Below are 22,866 nucleotides of genomic sequence, written 5' to 3'. Positions count from 1 at the left end.
AGATATAAATATACTTAAATGTGGTTCTTATAACTATCATACCCATTATCATTATAAACATTAATTCCTGGAAGTAGAGAAGTGGGATACGTTTCCCAGAAATTTCGGCTCTAGTAATTGCACCCATCACACTTTGTTTGAAGTGAGATTATCCGTTGGGAAATGGAAAGTTTATGAAGGTGTCCCGCTTTTAATTAAATCAATTTGATGAAAACTCAATCAAGCGATTAGGAATAATCATCATTGCATGGCATTAATCTGGTACAACCCGAAAATGTTTGACATATAGTATGTCAAACTGGTAGAGGTTACTATATTAAATCTCACAGAGCAGATAAAGTAGCAAGTGTAACTGTAAATTATATACAATACGGTATGCAACTGCAAGTTCTGCCAAATTTGTATAACAAACTGATCTACACAAGCATAATAATTATGACAAACATTAGTTATGTAAGTCAGCAACCATTTTGAAAAAATTAATGTTTTATCACATAATTTTTTACAAAAATGGAATAAAAATGTGTGACGTGTGTTAGAAGTACAATATACTTACATTCTTATGCTTCTTTTATTTCAAATCACAATGAAAATGAACAAATATTCACAAAGTTTTCTCTCATGCAAGTTAATTCTATTTATAACATCATCGTTTTTATCATGTATTACTGAAAACTTACTGTTTTCTTTAAAAATTGACAAATTACACAATAGATATAGAATTAATTACCATACTCAGATCTCTGAAAATTGGAGTATCTGAAAATAGAAAACTCGCCTAAAAACATGTTTTTTCAACTCTTTTCTTTTTCTTTTTTTTTTATATCTATAACCAGAACATTTTCAACAACAATTTTGAATAGTATGATTCTTATATATATTTTTTGATCGATTCTTTGTGAAAATGATAATTTATGTTTTTAATCATGAAGACGCCAACAAAAGAAAAGGTATTGTACTTGCAGTGAAATGAGAAGCTTTTAATTTGTGAATTTTTGAATAGAAATAGACACGATATGCATCATCTAAAAGTAATAATTCATATTTTTCTGATTACAAGATCCGTTATCTTCCGTGTATTCTTAACTTTTGCCCCTTGACTGTTGTTTCGGAACAATTCCATATATTCTGTAAAATATTAATATACTGTATCAAAAAAATATGTGAAATAATCATTTCTGTGACATTGTTCTTCGCACAACTACTGTACATCTCTCTAAATGAGACATATTGCATCCAAATTGAGATCAATTTTGGTAGGTTTTTAGCTTAGCTATAGGAAAAAAAACTCTAGATTCATTAAAGGACTTTTAGTACTTTTTTGTTTTAATGATTAAATTAGTGTATTTCAGGAATAAGATAAAAGTGGTCAACTCTAGCTGAAAGACCTTAATTTAACCTTTAATTTGTTAACTTCCACAGTGATGATTTTTAAAACTCTATAATCTTTATCTCAGTTGTGTTCTCTAATTCAAGCTGTTAAAAAAACATGAAATGTAATTAGTGTTACTGTTAGACGTTTTTAATCCAAATTGATTTTTAGGTATTTGGCTTTCCAAAACTGAACTAGCAGTTTCCAGGGCACCATCTAATTAGTGAATTCATAATGATCTCTCATTAGTCTGAAAAATTGGCAAAATAATATTTCCGTTCTAACATACATTAGCCAAATGGGGAGTTAAAAGGTACCTCATCATGGTTTAGGAAAAGATAGAGTAACACATTTTGTGTTAACGCTGTTAATAATAAATATAGTTAGTATTTCGCACACAGCTGTGGCGCATAGCAGAAAAATTAAACATTAGTTTCTTTTTGACTCTAGTATTTATTCCATCATTGCAGTAATTGATCATTAACCATTAAAAAGAAATATCACAAATTAGATGACAGCTTTATAACATCAGTGTCAATGAACTAAACAGAGGTGTACGTTAAAAAAAAGGAACATATTTTGTGACACAGCTTGTGGAGGTATACACGATTATCCCTGATTAGTTAGGATTATCAGTGGCTTAAAAGGGATTTAAAGTAATCCCTACGATAAGTTCTAAATCTGTATGTACACAGCAAATGATTAAAGTATCTTGTTGGAATGTCGTATAAACGATATTTCATCGTGAAACTGGTCTTTCGACTGTCTTTCTTTTAAGTAAATATACTTTTCAAAATCCTCTTAAATTTCTCTTGATTTACTTGTCAATTTGTCATGAATACCATATATTTAATATTTGTACATAATAAATTGCACAAACTGTACATAATATTTTTATATATTTTTAACTTCAAATTTATATACATTTTTGATGTTTTTTTTTATCACTTCCATCCAAATCTAATTGTGTACTCTCTCACTGTAAATAAATCATTTGTTCCCAGTTTTACCCTTTAACTGTCTGACTAAAAATACTGCTTAATTTTGTTTAATAATAATTTGGCATTTAAATGTGTTAATAATTTACTGAAATCAATGCCTCCTTAGTGAAAAATAAAATGTCATTCAGACAGATAGAATAATTATAAGATAATTCATCTTTTTTTTATTTAATAACTAATTAATTAAATCTACTATTATTATTGAAAATGAAATAAAAAATTAAAATATTAAACATACAGTAACTTGATAATTTCTCATGCATTGTAAATTTATTATTTTTATTTAATAATAGTACTTAATAGACCTTTATATTTATTAAAATAATAAATATTGATAAACTGTTGAAGTTCTCTTTATAAAAGGATTTTTTCAGATAAATATATTTGTCTTTAAGGATATTGACCTAGCAGCAAGTTATCTCAGAACTTATTTTTCTCAGTTTTATGGGATCCTCCCTCTAGGATAAAAGTTTATTATGAAATGCCATGCTTTATTCTTGTAAACAAAAGGGTAAAAAACAACTAAATTAGCAAATAATAATGACAATTTATGTAAAAAAGAATTGTTGATGATAGAAAATCGTCTAAAGAAGCGTATTCACCTCAGAAAGTTTGCTTAATGTGTCTTAAGGCAAATTTGACTATTTTTATTTCCAAAACCTTTCTTGCTGATTACAAAGGTGAAAGCAAAAATACTTTCTGTGAAGTGATTATTCAATTGTGTGACAATATTGTAATATCGTTTCTTTTTGTTTCAATCCGTATTTTTAATATGTTTTCAATAAGCATTTTTTTCTTGATATTACAAAATGATAGCTATACCTAACTTAACTTTTATATAGATATTTATAATAATCTTTTCATCTTACTGCATTGTACTGTAGTATAGTAGATTAACATATATAAAACAATACCAATATTGATTAATATTATTTTGTATTTCGTATTATGGATACTGAAAGTAAATAAGAATTGATTGAAAATGATAAAAGTAATTAATAAACGCAATAACTGATTGTCATGATCTGCGAGTTTGGATAGGAGCATGCAACATCCAATCCATACTGATATAAATCGCTTAAAAACAATTAGTCTCTTATACTGTAAATCCTAAATTGTTAGTATTGTAAAATACTGAAGTATTACTATTTAAAACGCAATAACTGATAGTCATGATCTGAGAGTTTGGTTAGGAGTATGCATCATCCAGTCCACATCAATGTAAATATCTTAATTATGTTCAACAATTAAGTCTATACATATAAATCCCAAATTGTTAGTATTGATTGTAGACACCAGGCCATACTGGATCAAGGTTCAATCTACTCTAGTATAAATATTACCAAGAAGCAAGCAGCGTAACACTTGGGGAAATTGGGCCCCTGGTTTAGCCATGCCAAAGAGCAAGCAGTCACAGGGGAAAGCCCACTGGGTGGTGCATTGGGACTGCTGAGGCTCCCCTTCAATTTAGCCAGTGAGCGCTGATAAAAGTTACGCCACTGGGAGCAAGGCATTAACGAAAGCAGAGACACTTTTCTCAAAAGATGTGCAGCATATATAAAAATACAATGGATGTTTTTTACCAAAAATAATATTATACTATAGTTAAAAAGTTACATAAAATTTAAATTAGATTGATTACTAAAAACAAATTTTTTATCCATTTGTCATTTTTTTTATGTTCATTACATATTTTTATTCTTTATTCTTCTTTCTTTTAATTAAACTTTAAAAATGTAATTATTTTTCTTTGTCTTCCAACTATTGATTCATTGAAATGAAAGTATTTTCGTTGTAAAAGTGTAAAATGATAATTCTTCGAATCAAAACCATCTGAACATAAATATGATTTTTAATTTGAAAGTGCTCCGATTATAATTCTATGTATTTCATTTTTCAAACATGATTAAATCTGATAGGTTATTAAATATCACATGCAAAAGTGAAATTAATCTATATTTAATTCCTTTTTTTTTTTCTTGCTACTTGGAATAATTATCTGGGCGGGCTTGACAATCCAACGATTTATCCTTGCTTTCCGTAAGATTTCTTTTAAGCCAGCGATATCGTAAAATACTGAATTTACATTCAGATATAATTGTCAATTTATGATTTTGAATCTTTGCAGATATTTTTATCCTCTGACCTAGTTAGGAAGTAAAGTGTTGTGTTACATTGTTTTTTGGAAATTTAAGTATTCGTCGGAAATTATATGCAGGTTTTTTTTAAAGCAAATTTATTATTGGAATTTTATTCTTGTAATTTTGTCGAAGATTGACATTTAACTTGCTTATAAAATGATTAATATTTTTGGTTAGTTAGTAGCAGGAGAATCCCTCCTTTTGGACACGCCTATGAACGAGAGGAAATATATTTTTTATTTATTTATTGTTTTTTTTCCGTCTAACACAGCATAAACGGCAATAAAACAAGATATAACAGAAAAATATATAAATAAAAAAATATGTTGTAAAATATATTAAAAGATACATTGTACAATATAAAACTAAATAAAAAAAATTTACAACACAATAAAATTAAAAATAAAAGGTTCTGTGGTAAAAACACTCCTTTGGTGACACTTATTCTATATTTGTATCAGTTGTTTTTTAGCTATTATTAAAACTACCCTTATCTCTACAGTCCAAAAAACCAAAAAACAATCAAAGGCAGGAGAAGGATCCAGATTTTTTAAATGGTGGAATCCATAAAAAAAATATATTTATTACATTTTTAACTATCAAAGGATGTGCCTCACTGGATCTGCCCCTAAAAAGTAATGGACCAAAATGAATACTTAATGGTATTTTCTATTGTAATGTCTTTACAATAGAAACTGCCTTATCATGTCCACTTTATTATTCCATATTCCGTTTCCTTTTCCTCATTAAAAATATAATTATACAACAATTAACATTCACACCATACTCGTGGATAGAATTTCAAATAATAATATGTACAATTTAAATAATATAAACAATTTATGTTGTTAATGAAAAATATTGTGACCTCTAATATTTATATACTTAATAAACATAATAAATATAATTCAAAACATGCTTTTTATAATTTTTGACAAGGCGATCTGTGATGATGATTAGGCTTAGAACTTGCACAGTGTCATAGTGAATTAGTCATTCCATATCGATAATAATGATCTGGGAAATGTCCAAAGTTTCCTATGATTTCTAATCATCAGGATTTATTCGTTTGATTTTCCGAAATTAAATATGTAAGCAGTTAATTAACGTACATCCCCCTCGTACCCATTGAGTAGCACTCGAGGCTTGCGTTATGAACGCAGGAAGTGTCGTGAAATCACCACTCTGATTATTAAATTACTCATCATGCCCAATTCCTTAAGTCATTCCCTTATTCATGTTTATTTGAGCAGTCGTCGCCTAGTCAACATGCCAGGACTTAACGTCTCACAGTAAGTACCATTACTAGGCGTGAATAAGTGATTGATTTTGCGCCCCGGTTTTAAGTACCCTTCTTTGGATAAGTAGTCATTAAATTAAGTACCTACACAGTTTTCTTGAATACCGATTAACTATGCCATCACTTTAAACATAATATAATTTGAATTTTTTTCTTTTCTAACCCATTGTATAAAGCACATGCCCCCTCCTTCCATTTTTACCCCCCTTTGCTTCTGTAGACGTTTGTAATGTAAGTACGAGAAAATAGTTTTATGTGCAGTATTACTTTAACAAATATTTATTATTATATATTTGAACGTAAAGAAATAAACTATTAACTAGCAATGGTACTTGGACCAAAATTATAATATGTTATGCAATATGTATAATAATGTTATATAACCTAGTAAAATTTAAAATTTTTTTTTACATTTTTTTTAAAAGATTGTACATTTTAATTTCATGTCTTATCCTTTAGCTTTTGATTATTTCTTGGAATAAAATGTTTATACTAAGACTATACCATAAATACAGTATATTCTCAGAAAGATTTTCTTTTAACACTCCCACCTTTATAACTATCAAAACATCAACATTGTACATAAATTATATGAGCTTAAACTAGTATTACTTACTACCAATCATTCGGCCTCCTTTCTTTACCCACTATCGTTCATTGCAATCTACTACTAGTACTACTTCTACTTTAATTTAACTTTAAATTATCTTCATTTTAGTTTGTCCGAGGAAAGTGTAATCTATCTGGGCTCGTGCGTTGTTTAGCTTTTTTTTTCATCTGTGATACTTTTAACTCATTCATTATCATCGTATACTTCTTCGATTCTGTCATTATAGCAAATTTAACATATTTTGTCATCTATTAATGTCACTTATATAATCTTCTCTTGATATCTCCATTTGTTTTCGTCCTGTTGATTTATTAACACTTGTTTATTGAGGGGAAAAACTGACTCATTTTCTTGCTCTTTTTTCATTTTTCAATTACAGTCCCAACAGAGCTGAAGTGATGGAGATGGATGCGTCCGATGTAGTTGTAGTAAACGTTGAGGAAGAGGATGAAGAAACCAAGAAAACATCTCTGAGCAGTGCATCATCGCCACGGTCCAGCCAAGCAGACGACGCAACTTTACAGGATAACGCAGTCGCGGGAAACGGTAGCCAGGCACTTTTTCATTGCACACAGTGCGAGTTCTCTTGCAACAACGCCCATATGTTGAATCAACACTTAAGAATGCATGCAGGTAAGGTATACTTCTATGCTAGGGTAAGCCCACAATACTTAAAGATAATGCAGGGGTATGTCTAGGTGAAATAGAGGTACAGTTAGGGTACTACAGTAAGGCCAGGTATATTCTATGCTACAGGAAGCCAAGACACTATGTTAGGGCTAATCAGCAGCTGGTACTATTTCAAAGGTAAGTAGGGTTTAAAATCAGAACTTTTTAAAGTTATATTTAGTTTCTTGTTAGTAGAATTTAGGTGTTAATGTACACTTGTGTAGCCCAGTGTAAAATAGGGTTTATATTTAGATGTAAGATTACTAGAAAGGTATAACTGACGGTTGAATTCCTGTACTAGTAATACTGATTGTTTGGTGTTATGTTGGGTAAGGTAGGGGTAATATGTTTATTTTAAAGATGGGTACTACCGTCTGAGGTATAAAAAGGATGTATTTGATAATATCTTATAGTAGTACTGTCATAATGTTTTGATAATGTAACTCTAACTATAATATAAAGGTAAGCCTGGTTTTTAACTGAGGCTTTCGTTGACAATGAGTGTCATTTTGTAGGGATAATACAGTGTGCTGTAATCATTTGTGGTTCCTGTTGTAAGGTTGAGTTACTTTAAATTTATGCTTGGGTATTAACGATAGAAGTTAACATTGAGATATTACAATGCTAGATTCAGTGAGGGGTCCTGTGTCAAGGTATTGTATAATACGTTGTGATACCACCACCATATTCCAGAATCGGGTGGGGGTCCTGATGGTACAGTAGTGTAACATTTGTTTTGGTTTTGTTTGGTTAAGATAACATTGTGCTGTACAACAATGTTAGAATCAGGTGAGGGGTCCTGAACATAATGTTGGAATAATGAGTCTATAATCAGGTGGGGGTCCTTCGAAGCGTGGGCTCTGTTTAAGGTCATTCAAAGTTTACAGTACTTTATTATGTGGTCATCATTTTGTAAAATATTGCATTAATGTTGTGGAGGTACAAGAATTTGACCACACAGTAAAACCATGCATTAAATTCAAAGGAAAAATCATATAGCACTACATGATATTCCAACGTGTGAAGGTATAATATTCAGGTATAGAATAAGGATAAAAATTAATTTTTAAATTCTGTAGTTAACTTCGTTTCATACATACAGTACTTTAGAGTCGGGTAGTCATACAGGGTTCAATTCCCAGCTGTAAATAAGTACCTGGTTGAAAATACTAGGGAGGATAAGGCGGTGTCGAAAGGAACTGGCCACCTTACCATATAATTAGTAAAGTGAGCTCCTAACAGCTCATTCCCCTACATTAATTCCCCTTTACTATACTTGTAGTTATATAATAGATCACCTTTTTGTAAAATTATATTTTTGGCTGTTTTCTGATACATAGATGTAAAGTATACAGTACGCTTATTAAGGGGACACCTAAAGACCAAACAAAGTTTCTGGGCCGTAATAAAGCTGTCCCTTGAATAAGTTTTGGCCATATTTTTTATTTCATTCATGGTAAAGTTGGTATAAGTCTTGCTTAATGTGATGTCCCCTTAATAGAGGTGTCCCAAAGGATGAGTTCTAGTTGTAATTGTTCTGAACAATATTTCTGTAATTTGTTCCATTTGTATCATTGCATATTTTTAGAAATTTTAATATAGCTATATAATAAAAGAATAATTAAATAAGTTGCAACAATTTAATTGTTTATTTATAACTACAGTTACTGTAAGTATAACATAACATATATTAGAAAATACACAGAGGTACTATAAAGTGTTTTAGTGACATTTGTATTACATCATGACATCCATAAACCAATATTCCTTTGATTTAATAATAATAATAATAATAAAGGGAACTTATTTTTAAATAATAATGAAGGAAATGATTTATTATAACTAACTTAAAATTATAATCTTCAAAAATTGATTCATTTCCCTAATATTCAAGATCCTTTTAAATAAATTATAATTTTAGCGGAACAAGTTATTGGTCATATCATATTCCTTCCATGACTGTTTCGATTTTAACTTTGATTTAAATTCTTAAGGAGGATATCAACAAGTGACGATTCTGTCACTTTTGACTTACTCTTAAAATTCTGGGTTCAAGTCTGTTTGGGTGATTTTCATCCCTAAAGTTTATAGATTCATTTTGTAGATTTTATTTATTTTTGCATTGCTTGGTATAAGGTTCTCTTTTTATATATTTTTATGTAAAGGTCCTTGGTCTCTAATGACAGTCTACATGCCAAAAAAAAAAACGTTATGTTACGTGTCTTGTGTGTAAATGATTCTGTCAGTTTGTTACATTTTTACTCTTAAAATTCCGGATTCATTTTCATCCCTAAAGTTTGTAGATTTATCATTTTGTAGATTTTATTTATTTTTGCATTGCTTGGTATAAGGTTCTCTTTTTTTTTATGTGAAGTTGCTTGCCTATGTAAGCAAAGGTCCTACAGCAGGTTCAAATCCTGTTTTCCTCAGTCTACATGCCAAAAAAATGTTACGCATCTTGTGTGTAAATGTTAATATAATTATTACAACCTCAATTGAACACTAACAATAGCATTCTATCAGACTATTAATAATGAAATGATGTGTCCCCTTAAAATAGGTATTTGTTTAATATAGGAGTTACAGTTATAATCATAAAATAAAATTAGTCCCCTTTGATATGACACATTATTCTCATTAATAATTCATAAAATGTGAAAAATAGTTTTTTTGTCTACATTTTATAACAATGTGGCATCTGTGGTTAAGGAAAGGGAATTGTGGAATGGAATTCCCTGATGAACAAACAATTTGATTAAAGAATGCTTCCATGCTAGGCCCAATCAAACGTGATAGAATGTGATGATGTAGGTTGGAGAAATGCCACCGAACACCTGTGGACATTGAACCACAGCCAACTGGGGAAAGAGGGGCCTAGTTCATGGCATACTGACAACACCAATGATTCACAGGCATATTCTCCCACTTTTACAACGTAACCGGAAAATCAGACTCTAAAGACGCATATATTAATATCCTGTGTGAGTCAATTTTCGCAGTAAAGTTGGAGGTTAGGAATATACGAACAAGGAACAGGAAAACAATGAATAGAATTTTTTGTAGTTGAGACGAATTTTAGGTTAGGCCTCCGCCGTTGGTTCCTTAGTATGGTTCATCTTCAGATGCTTGACCCCAGTAAGCATGGTATACGCTACAGATTGACCAATAGTAAGTTTGTTCTTTTGTTGTTATCATTTATTTCGCATGAACAATTTGAACACGTCAATAGAGCAGAATTTAAAACAATGGAGCAGTATCTAGTATTATAAAATTATTTTTAAAAAAACAGCCAAGAGGTTCAATTGAAATAGAAATAACTGTACAATTATAAAATCAATATTTATTTAGCTAATGATTCAAATAAGTATTGGTAAACAAAATAAATCCTTTCAATCAATCCAATATTTGAATGATTAATTTGAAAAAATGCATACACAGTAAAATAAATTTGATTTGAACATAAGGTACATTAAAGTTATAGAATATGCATTCAAAACCTCTGTCTACACTATCAAACTAGTGTGATGTGCCTAAATATGGTAGTGATATGACATCATCATGTCCATATGGGCACATCACATTTTTTTTCACATGAAGATTGATAGCGTAGACAAAGCTTTAAACTACGCTAGTAGACTTTGGAAGTCAAGTTTTATGTTTAAACAGTTTACATCTGAACTTAATTTAATACATTAAAGGGGGATTCTGGGTTTAAAATTGCTTTTAAATATCGTTTATTTATTAAATAAAAAATATTATAAGAATATAGACATGTCAGAATGAAGAAGTAATAACGAGAAATTAAAAAATTAAATTTCATATACATTTTAGGGTAAATTCATGGAAAGTCTGTTTTTCAGCAGCTTAGGGAAGCTCATTAATATTCATGAGATATTCACAAAATCACGTCATCAGTGGATTCCAAACTCGCGACGTCATGTACGTTGTGTTTGTCAACTAATTTACATCTCTCTCCCCTGTCAAACCACGACCACCCGATCATTGTGAAATACATTTTTTGTAGATTTAGATCTAGGCCTAAAGTGTAATAATAACAGTAGTAGCATATATCTATTTGACATTTAATGAAATACAAAATTTAGTACAGATTACTCCATGGTACAGATTATATATAGATTGTATACAGTTATACTATTTTTATACCTCGAATAGTTCAGATCGTATTATCGGCTTCAAGTACTAGGCTAGGCCTAGCCTAAATCATTTTTTGTCATGGGTGAGAGCCATTCTGACTAGGGATTCCATGCCACGATGGCTACCCTACGTTTTAAAACATTGGGGCCCATCATGGGCCTAGCTAGCCTACTACTAAACGATTGGCCCATAAATAACAAAACCTAAAACGTTCTACAAAATCGGCTGTAAATATTGAGGCAAAACAAGGTCCGATCGCCGTCCGCACGTATGGTGTCCCGATCGTCTAAGTAGGCCTAAAAATAGGCCTAGTTTACTCTCCAAAAAAGCGGATACTGCATCAAGCAAGTAGACCAGGTAGTAGGAAGGAGACCTGGCCGATCCGGCCCAGTTAAAAATTGAGCTAGCTAGTGTAGTAGACCCTATGCGAATTGATACTACCAGGCCTTTTACTATAGGCTACACTTGTTAAAATTAGCAATACTTATGTTTACAAATATTCCAACTCTCTCATTCGAGCTATGTTATCTATACCATTCCGGTAGGTCGAGTCGACCTTCAATCAAATACTGTACATCGTTTATGCTGTGATTATAAACGGGGTATACTCGACCCGACCAGTTTGGTATTGTATACTGTATCTGCTTATCACGTGACGATGCCAAGCATGGGCAGAGAGAGCATGTGTATCATCGTCTCGCTCTCCTCGCTCAGCAGGAATGTATACGTTACGCTTCATTGATTTTGAAGGCTTTCCCTAAGTCAGTGCGAAAATCGGCAAACGTAAAGTGCAAACATATCTAAGTTTTCACTGTTTTGATAAATTTTCATAGAAAATTGACTTCATAAATGGGAAGACCGACTAAAATTACATCAGATAAGTATAATTTTACAAAAGTAATTGATATGGTTAATGATAACGAGTCGTCGGAAGATTGACCATTTCATGAATTTCCTATTCTGTAACACAGTGTCATATCGCCGTAGCTGCACTTGTAATCTGGCCTCATTTCACAGCCTTCGTTCTGCTTCACTGGGCACTTATATAAATTGAAACTTTTACCGTTCAAGAGACAAACAAATATATTTTACATTTTTGACTATTCATTTTAAACCCGGAACCCCCCTTTAAAACTAATTTCAAATTTACTGTTTTACAAATTTTACGTTTAAACAAAATATAAAGAAGAAAAAATATTATATGTTGTGTGGTATATGATAATTTATTTAACAGTTTTTTTACAAATTTACAGATGTTTTATTTCAATATCCTAACATGATGTTTATTTCATAAACATTTTTTTCCTGAAACTTGTCTTTTTGATTTAAGTGTTTTTGGAAAAAAAGCATGGGAAAAAATATGTGGTTGAAAGTAAAACATATGGTACGCCTACAGTAGGTCATGGTTGGTTGTAGTGGTGTCAAGTCAATAGATCATGGGGAACAATGCAAAATGAAGCACCAACATTATTAAAGATGTATTGTCCCCCAATATAACATCACAGTTTGAATAGGCCATTTTGCAGTTTTAATATAGTTATTGATATAATTATATTCACTTTCATACAAAAAAAATTACAAAAAAAAAAAACTAAATGGTATGGTATGTAAATTTAATTTTTAAAGTATTAGCCCTAAATTTGAATAATAATAAATATCATAGAATAAGTTTGAAATTTACCGTACTAGTGTTAAGTAAAAAAAGTTCAGTTATTTTCATAATATTAATATTTAAGTTGTGTGCTTGAATTACTGTATATTTTCATTGCTTCTTTATACTTTAAAAATTTACTGCCGATAATAAATAAGACGTGCAGAAAAATACTTATTTATTTTTAGATGGGTATTAAAGTAAGCAGCTTTTATCTACAAAAATAGCAACAAATTTGCTAACAAAATTTATATTTGAATTGTTCTACTTACAAATTGTTTCCTATTTTTGTTTGTCTGGCTAGGAAAGAATTAGACGATAATAATAAGTGATAATTAGTCTATTTTCCTAAAACAACTATATATAGTATATTTTCATTTTTAATAAATTGTTTTGATGTTATTTTGATGATGGGTATTACACTTTAAAGTTATTCTAGGCATAGGAAATCATCTGTACTTAAAATATAACAACAGTTTGAACATTCTTTCTATAGATTATCAATTAATTGTACTTAGATATAGAGCAGTTTATTTCAGGAATAGATCTAAGAATTGTATAATGATCAAGGCTCATTTGTGTAAGAGTTACCTTCCATTGAGGTACTGTACATTTAAGTGAGACACAGAAAAAAAGAGGTTGGAAAGTCCAAACTACTGTAGAGTACTAGATTATTATGTAATTAATAAAAGTTCAAAAAAAACCAAAGAAGCAATGTAATACAGTCATCTAACGGATCACATGCAGCACCTAAACCAAACCATAATACAGACATAACATGTGAAAACATACTGTATGACACTGTAGTATATGTGGAGGTACAGTACAGTACAGAGAATTAAGTGCAAGGAATAATAGTTTGGTTAATTCAAAGATGAATGGAAGGTAATTTCTGCACAACTTGTTTGTAGCATTTTTCAGTCTAGACTTATTAAATGACAACTAGGTAGTGTAGTAATATCAAGTCAGATAAAGATGATGTCTGAGAAATGAGAACTCTTTACAAGTGTTATCGGAAGAAGTTTGACCGATGACCAATTTTGTATAAAAATAGCCTAAATTGTGATTCTTGTATCTTTCTTCAAAAGGCCAATCTTTGTATTTGTCATTGTCATTAGAGGACACAAAATTAGAAGTAAAGAACAATGGTTTGGTAGACATTGCAGTACAATTTTGATAATTACCAAAGAGTCGATTTGAAAAAATTGCAATTCATCGAAAAAAAAAAAGTTTTTCAAGGCACATTACAGATGACTTACAGTAGGAAGCTTTTTTTTTGCTAAGCAAATTTTTAATAATAATAAAAAAATCCCAAATATGTACCATAATTTAGGCTACAAGTGATTGGGGAAGTTTGAAATTGAAGGAGGAGTTGTGCATTAAAGGACTGACTTTTTTTCAAACTAAATCATTAGTTAAAGTAATTACAATAATACGTCCCTTGCTTTAAACAAGCCTAAAATAACTCAACTGATAATTTATCAAAAGTAACAGGCCAAATGCTATCAAAGTTTAAATCAATATTAAAAAATAACAAGGAATTAGTAATATCAACAACTGAATTTGAATCAGAGAAAAATAGGAAGTGTTGAAACACCTACAGAAATGATGGCGAGTTGATGATAAAGAAAGCAATGCTTTGAATTATTGTGACCCTGTAGTGCGCCACGAGGCATTTCTTATGTCATTCCATCGTACCTTCTCATATCTTGCTAAAGCTATCTTTAATTACACCTTCTCACCTGAAAGTCTTATCCAACTTTTCGACGTGTCTTAGATCTTGCGATATTTCTAATTATCAACACGTACCATGTTTTTAGATGAGTAAGACTACTCTTATCCATTTTTAAAATCATGGTTTTCCTTGCTTACGCTGTGGTGTTTACTGACACAGTACCAGGCTATGTAAATCCATCCCAAATATGGTAATTCAATTCAATTTTTACAGGAAATTTAATAAAAATAAATTTAATTAAACTAGTAGTCGACTTTTAGTTAATTCCTAGATTATTTATAGTAATTTTTTTTATTTACTGATAATATTTGGATTTTTTCTCCATAGAGTTTGTGAATCCAGGTGTTTATTTTTCATTCAAAGATAAAAGATTTTTTGTCTGTGATAGTGTGATATGATACTAACTGATACAGTACATGTGGTCATTAACCTTTTTTATTGGCCTAGCAGTACACATTGGTTTCTTTTTTGCCAATCATTTTTATGGTTTTTACTTTTGGTTTATGTGTGTCTTTTATGGTATGTTGTGTTTCCTTATTTATAATTGTTTAATATTTTTTTTTAAATGTATTGTCCCCTTGAAAAAATATTTTTGTTGTTGAATATGCCATTTTCATGTCACATAATAGTTATCCTCTTTGACCAAAAATTGGACCGAAAAAAATGTATTTACCTGAAAAAAATAGTAATATAAACAAAAAATCAAATTGGCTGTCAGCCAGTGGGTTTTGGTTGGATTTAACCATTTATTTTGTCATTTTGTAAGTGAAAACATTCTTTGTTTCGTTTTTTTTTTCTATGGAAGTGATTAACTTTATTAAAACTACAAAATAACCTATCCTATCCTAATTAATCTTCATTTTAGAGGACAATGCATCTTTAATGTATAATAATAATTACTTTTAAATGTATCAGTAATGCATTCATTCCAGGAATACCTGCCTGCCTTATATTTATTTTTAGACAATGGGCCCATAGATCCACACATATTTTACAGTGCAAACATAGTGGTCTTTCTTTTAAATAATTAAATTTTTCTTTAAATAATATAATATAAAAAATAATGAACAAATAAATATTAACAGATTAACGTAAGCATACATTTGTAATATATTCTTGAATGAAAAACTTAATTAAGGATTAAGTATTTGGGAATAAAAGACAGAATATTAGCTCCCTCTGAGTTGATTAAACATGCATTGAAATGAAAATTCACCTACAGTACTAGAAAAGATACCCTATCCAGGATGTGGTAATGTAAGTTGTGGATGTAACCAGTTGCCAGTGTTGACAACCCGATGTCTGAAAACTTTGTTTAGTTTTACTAGGCGAAGTCAAAGGCTAAATACTAAATTAAAGGCTCATTCTTAAAATGAATGCTTTACCAATAATGACAAGAAATTTACATAAAATAATCAACAGGTGCATTGTATTAGACATGTAAAAGTGAATATCTCTTTATATCAATAAAACTAAATCATTAATACTTCAACTTGGGGAAAAAAAATTACCTGTAATAAAAGATGATATATTTGTTCAGCTTTTTAAGTTGCTATTTATTTTAGAGCTTAGATGGCAAATCCTAGTGCTTGGTTGATAATTAATTCTTGTATCTAGCGGTTAATAAAACAAACCCTTTTACTTGACAAATAGCTTTGCTAGGCTTTGACAAATGATTGAACAATCCCACTGGGGATTGATTGATCTCTGTTAAAACCTCCTTCGCAATTATTATCTTTTTTTCAAGCATTTAAACTCCACTTGACAATTGATTAAAATTCACACGTGTAAACGATGCATATTTGATAAACGTCGTCTCGACGATTGATGATCGAGCACCCACCGGCTCAAGCTCACCTGTTTTTTAGGAACCACTCGAATCTGTAATTAATCGAACCTGTCCGGCGTGAAAATGGATACCTGAAACATGATCAATCACATTGTTAGAATTGATACGTTAAGCTCCATATGCATACTAGTTGGCTGATACTTTGGCGTGCCTTAGTGAGCCCTGTGACAACATCATGTAATGATTAATTAGAAAACTCTATGAAGCATTAGCTACCTTTTGATGCATTGTTGAGCTGGGGCTAAACATCGCATATGCCTGATTAACTGGTAATTACTGAGGGTGGCCCAGGCACCTACTTTTCACTTGTCATGTGACCAATTTAACATTTTTGTATACATAACAGCGAGATTAGAACTCATTTAAGATAGATCATTGTAGGCTATCTAGTGTAGTATTGATCTAACTTTATCAAACTATGATACACAGAGAGAAAAAAGTGACCAACATAAAATGTTTTCAACATAAGATTACAGCACGCAATAAAGTACATACAGCTTTATTTGTCCACAAGTGGAAATTATGGTGCTTGTCAGATATAAAATCCATTCTTTCCTGAAGTTATCAATGTCGATATCAAGTAAAATAATCATTAACAAAATCAAAAATAAAATTATCTACCTACTACTAATATACTATGTGTGATGATAATGATATTATCATATTAATATGGTCATCAATGAATAATAACCCGGAGTAGATAGGCTATAGCTAACAGATGTGTATATATAATAGTATGTGGAATATTTCAATATGAGTGTGGCTGGTAGATAAATAGAAAAATGTTAAAATAAAGGAATCAGATTTTTTAGTACACATTATTTTTTTCTTAATTACTAGAATAAAAAAAGTATACATGTCTTTTCATTTTTGTCACTTTTCTGATACATTCCTACTATATGTGACTCTTTCTTCTTCTTCTTCTCCTCTCCAAGAATACAGTATAGTAACATTTAATTATAGTATCAGTTATTATTAATATATTTTCATGACCTCTAGTTTTCCAGTATGTCATAATAATATCACCTGTCTGGCATCATTCTACTGAACTTTCAGTATTATGTAATTTTATATTAATATAATATTATAATCTAAATTTTCTTATAAGTTACTTAAGCGCTATATAAAAACTGTGTATTATTATTAAATGTCTAGGTTGGACTTTGATTTAGACTTTCATGTGGACTTACAGTAATACCCAGGGTGGACTAAATATACTTGTTGTGGACTTAATACCCAGGGTGAACTAAATATACTTGGTGTGGACTTAATACCCAGGGTGAACTAAATATACTTGGTGTGAACTTAATACCCAGGGTGAACTAAATATACTTTGGTGTGAACTTAATACCCAGGGTGAACTAAATATACTTGGTGTGAATTTAATACCCAGGGTGAACTAAATATACTTAGTGTGGACTTAATACCCAGGATGGACTTAAAGCCCCCTTCCCTGCGTTTTTTAGATCTAATTTAAGATCACAAACCATATTTAATGTAAAAATAATACTATATGGTCTTATTGCGATAAGTTTTTTCGTCTTTAAACGGTTAAAAATGTGAAAAATAAGTCGATTCTAATAATTATAGCGGCCCGCTATAAATCCCAAAATGCATTGCGCGCGGATTGATATTTTTGTTTTTCACCTGTAATTTGCCCACTTTTCGATCGATCGTGAGGCCAAAACAAATGGAAGACTCCTAACTTTTCAGCGAAAATACCGGGTTTTCCCCAATTTGTATCAACGGAGTCTGGCAAAAATAGAAAGACAATTAATGCAGCAACTATACAACGTCAGGTTAGGTATATAGCTAGCGTACGATGTTTGTACGTTACCGATGTTTACCAGCCAGGCCTACAAAACTAAGCCTAGCTAGGCTAGGCCTAAGACCGTCCACGAGAGGTCGATCGCCGCGAGCTACTTAGGTAGTGCATTTTTTCTCACTTTTTATCATAATTTACCATAAAACGTACATTTAAGACAAGGAATGACATGGTTTAATGTTTTTAAAGTGATATATATGTATTATTTTCCAAAAAACGTCCAAAATTGCAGGGAAGGGGTCTTTAATATACTTGGTGTTGACTTAATATCCAGGGTGGACTTAATATACTTGGTGTGGACTTCATACCCAGGGTGAACTTAATATTCTTGGTGTGGACTTAAAATCCAGGGTGAACTTAATATACTCGGTGTGGACTTAATATCCAGGGTAGACTTAATATACTTGGTGTGAACTTAATACCCAGGATGAACTTAATATGCTTAGTCTGGACTTATTATCCAGGGTGAACTTAATATACTTGGTGTGGACTTAATATACTTTGTGTGGACTTAATACCCAGGGTAGACTTAATAAACTTGGTATGAACTTTATACCCAGGGTGGACTTAATACTTGGTGTGGACTTAATACCCAGGGTGAACTTAATATACTTGGTGTGGACTTAATACCCAGGGTGGACTTAATATACTTGGTGTGGACTTTTAATACCCAGGGTAAACTTAATATACTTGGTGTGGACTTAATACCCAGGGTGAACTTAATATATTTGGTGTGGACTTAATACCCAGGGTGAATTAATATACTTAGTGGGACTTAATACCCAGGGTGAACTTAATATACTTGGTGTGGACTTAATACCCAGGGTAGACTTAATATACTTGGTGTGAACTTAATACCCAGGGTGGACTTAATATACTTGGTGTGGACTTAATACCCAGGGTGAACTTAATATACTTAGTGTGGACTTAATACCCAGGGTAAACTCAATATACTTGGTGTGGACTTAATACCCAGGGACTTAATATATTTGGTGTGGACTTAATACCAGGGTGGACTTAATATATTTGGTGTGGACTTAATACCCAGGGTGAAATTAATATACTTGGTGTGGACTTAATACCCAGGGTGAACTTAATATACTTAGTGTGGACTTAATACCCAGGGTGAACTTGATATACTTGGTGTGGACTTAATACCCAGGGTAGACTTAATATACTTGGTGTGGACTTAATACCCAGGGTGGACTTAATATACTTGGTGTGGACTTAATACCCAGGGTGAACTTAATATACTTAGTGTGGACTTAATACCCAGGGTGAAATTAATATACTTGATGTGGACTTAATACCCAGGGTGGACTTAATATACTTGGTGTGGACTTAATACCCAGGGTGAAATTAATATACTTGATGTGGACTTAATACCCATGGTAAACTAAATATACTTGGTGTTGACTTAATACCCAGGGTAGACTTAATATACTTGGTGTGAACTTAATCCCCAGGGTAGACCTAATATACATGGTAGACTTAATATACATGGTGGACCTATACACTATAGGGTGAGCTTACATCCATTCCTACTTCAGTTTGTTTATTTTATTGTATTATTTTATTATACACCATTGTCGCTTCCTTCATACAATTGTTGTGACTGGATCAACAAAGTAAAACACAATTATTTTGCTGATGACTCAATTACTATCTATCCATTATTCATTAATTAGGTAATGAATTGAATTTGTCAGCCGGTAAATCATTGTGTAAACATACGGATGGTGAAGAATGATACAGACACGCACTTCTATTACTGTATTTAATACGTCATAACCTAAAACCCTGCAGCTTTTATTGTTTTCCCCTATACTGTAGTAAAATGAAATATCTATAGAATTCAGATAGCTTTAAGTAGTAGCCTTATTATTATTGAAGAAATAATTATTTCACCACCATTCTCTTATGTCTAATTTTGTTTAATACTTCTATTTTTTATTTCGTAATTGAATTTTCCATTGCTTGTGTAGGCCATACATACCAACATGACATTGGATCAAGTTTGGATTCTAGAATCAAAATTGGTATGGCATATATCATTTTGCAAGCAAATTTATAGGATGGGCTTATACGTCAGACTGAGTTTATACATGGGCTTATATACCCAACATTATTAGAAGTATTGACTAAAGCTTACAATCAGACTTCAATTTGTATTTTTTTTAATTTATTTTTGTTTTGTATGTTTCAGGGGACAGACCCCACAAATGTCACATTTGTGGATTTGCTTTTTCACAAAAGGGCAACTTGACTAGACATATAAAAACACACTCAGAAGAGAAACCATACAAATGCCATCTATGCCCCTACGGAGCACGTCGGCGTGATGCGTTAATGGCCCATGTACAGACTCACTCGAGTGATAAAACACACATTTGCATCTGGTGTGGATTGGCCTACAAGCAAAAGGCCTCGTTGCGTGATCACATGAAGAAATGCCCTTCCAGAGACCAGATGGCCTCTCCCCTTGCCTTACAAACGGAGCCGACAATGGCGCCAATATTTTATGACGAAACGCAGCTGGATCGAAATAACATCCATATTGGATATCGGATAGCTGACCATGTAATGAATGATGACCACCTGACAAACTCGGACCGTGAACACTCAAAACGAAAAAGCTCCACCCCCGTTCGTAATCCAGGTAAGTATGCAAAAGAAATAAGATTTGTATACCTATTTACGGTTTAAGCTAAGCCCACAGTCGCCAATACGATTAGATTAAAATTCCAGCAAGTATAGCTTAAGCAATTAAACTAGACATGTACATATTTGTTTGCGTAAGTATAGCAACCTTAAAACATTTTTTGGTGATTAGATAAATTTGGTAATCTATTTAATATTGAATCATTTATTTTACATTCAATATTAATTCATCTTAATCCATATTAAAAATTTATTTAAAATATGTTGACATCATCGTTACAAATCGTAAATGACGTTTATCTAATTGACCCTTATCTACATTCCTCACTTTTATAAATTAATTAAAACACAAGTCTGTTTGAAATTCTTAATGAAATTATATTTTTCATATTTGATAAGTGCTTTTAAATCATTATTTAAGGTCATAGGTTAAAGCTTTATTGAGGCTGTACGCATGTGCACACAACGCAGTTGGTTGCTGTCTAGTAGACAGATTAGCCAAGAACTTTCAAAACTACGTCTGTATGTCCCGTGACTATGTCAATAACAATTATCGATCCGTAAATTAATTAAGCAATTTTGTAGTAAATTAAAAGTTGAAATTTAGATCTAATTATGATTATGACTGAAAACATGGCAATAATTATAAATTATGAACTTAACTTATTAACAATTCATAAAAACAAAAATTGTTGTTAATAATTTGAGGTAACAGGTTGGCCAGTGTGACTGTCGTTATGTTAGCGCCCATGTCTAGCCTGCTAACAATTTTGATTAAACACTTCCAGTATTTTCTAAATTTCGCTGCGACCTAAATTCATTTTCGGCGCAGATAAAATAATATCCTGGCTGTAGTTTAGGATGTGAGCTATATAGTACACTGCATACAGTTTTGTTCGCCTGACCTGAATGTATGTCTGCAGCGGGCACACACGCAAAATCGCATCAAATGAAACGTGTTTTCTCTCCCCGAACAGATGCTATAAAGATGTTTAAAATGGAAGATGATGTTCACAACGATGAAAAACACCCGGAGAACGGAACCAGTAACGAGAAAGACACCCAACCGGACAGTAACTCACAAAAGGTAAGTTGTACGATAGTATTTCATATTTTTTTTACATTGTAGATTCTGTTCAGTAGATTCTTTTAACACACGGAGGTCAGTATTGTCAAGCTTGCTTAGTAAAAAAACAATCCTTAACTTTGTTTAAGTCAAACATTTTATATGTATGTAATTTTCATTTTTATCTTAGATAACAAAATCCTTTCCATAGGATAAAAAGAACCCTATAAAATAAAATCTCAGTTTTTTACTTAAGCACTTCTTAACTATTTTCACTTAAGCAAAAGATTGTATTCAGCATAAGCATCTTCAGATTTATTGTACTGCTAGGCTGATAATATCCTGTAAGCTATCCAAATGATCCAGGCTCACTGTACTAAACGTTGGTAATCTATACTTCTCTGTAGCCTCATCTACGCAATACATTATGTATACCTATCAATTGTTGTACTTAGTTTCTTCTTCAAATTATCATACTCTCTTAAAATTGAAACGATTTAAATTTATTGTCGGAAGTGCAAGTATAGAATATTTCACTTCACATGGATGTGGAATATTATGTCTCATTTGTAATAACTCAAATATATTATCTTAATAATTTTAAATCATTGAGACTATGTAATTATATTAAAATATCCTACCTGTAGCTAAGTTCATAAGTATCAATTACTTACAGATTGTGATATGTATAATATTAATTTTGCATTTACAATAACTGAGTTTTAATTTTATCACAGCCATCATTACCCTACTGTATTTTAATATTTAGTTAGTAGTTGAGTGCTTTAGATACATTTGAAATTCTAATTACCATAACAAGGTAAAATGTTA

The 22,866-nt window shown here is 31.3% G+C and overlaps 1 protein-coding gene across 3 annotated transcripts in view; it reads left to right on the top strand.

Moving 5' to 3' along the window:
• LOC144847714 (uncharacterized) overlaps positions 1–22,866 on the top strand; it is a 56,411-nt gene that overhangs the window by 17,351 nt on the left and 16,194 nt on the right. For all 3 annotated transcript variants that reach the window (XM_078704219.1, XM_078704211.1, XM_078704227.1), the window contains 3 exons: positions 6,804–7,057; positions 20,515–20,967; positions 21,947–22,056. In XM_078704219.1, the coding sequence (XP_078560345.1) occupies positions 6,804–7,057; positions 20,515–20,967; positions 21,947–22,056 (817 nt within the window). The remainder of the gene's footprint in view (positions 1–6,803; positions 7,058–20,514; positions 20,968–21,946; positions 22,057–22,866) is intronic.

The sequence above is a fragment of the Antedon bifida genome, chromosome 1, assembly GCF_963402885.1.
Source record: "Antedon bifida chromosome 1, ecAntBifi1.1, whole genome shotgun sequence".
Lineage (NCBI taxonomy): Eukaryota > Metazoa > Echinodermata > Crinoidea > Comatulida > Antedonidae > Antedon > Antedon bifida.
The sequence above is the reverse complement of the archived record's forward strand: the minus strand, read 5'-3'. Positions and strand labels throughout refer to the sequence as shown.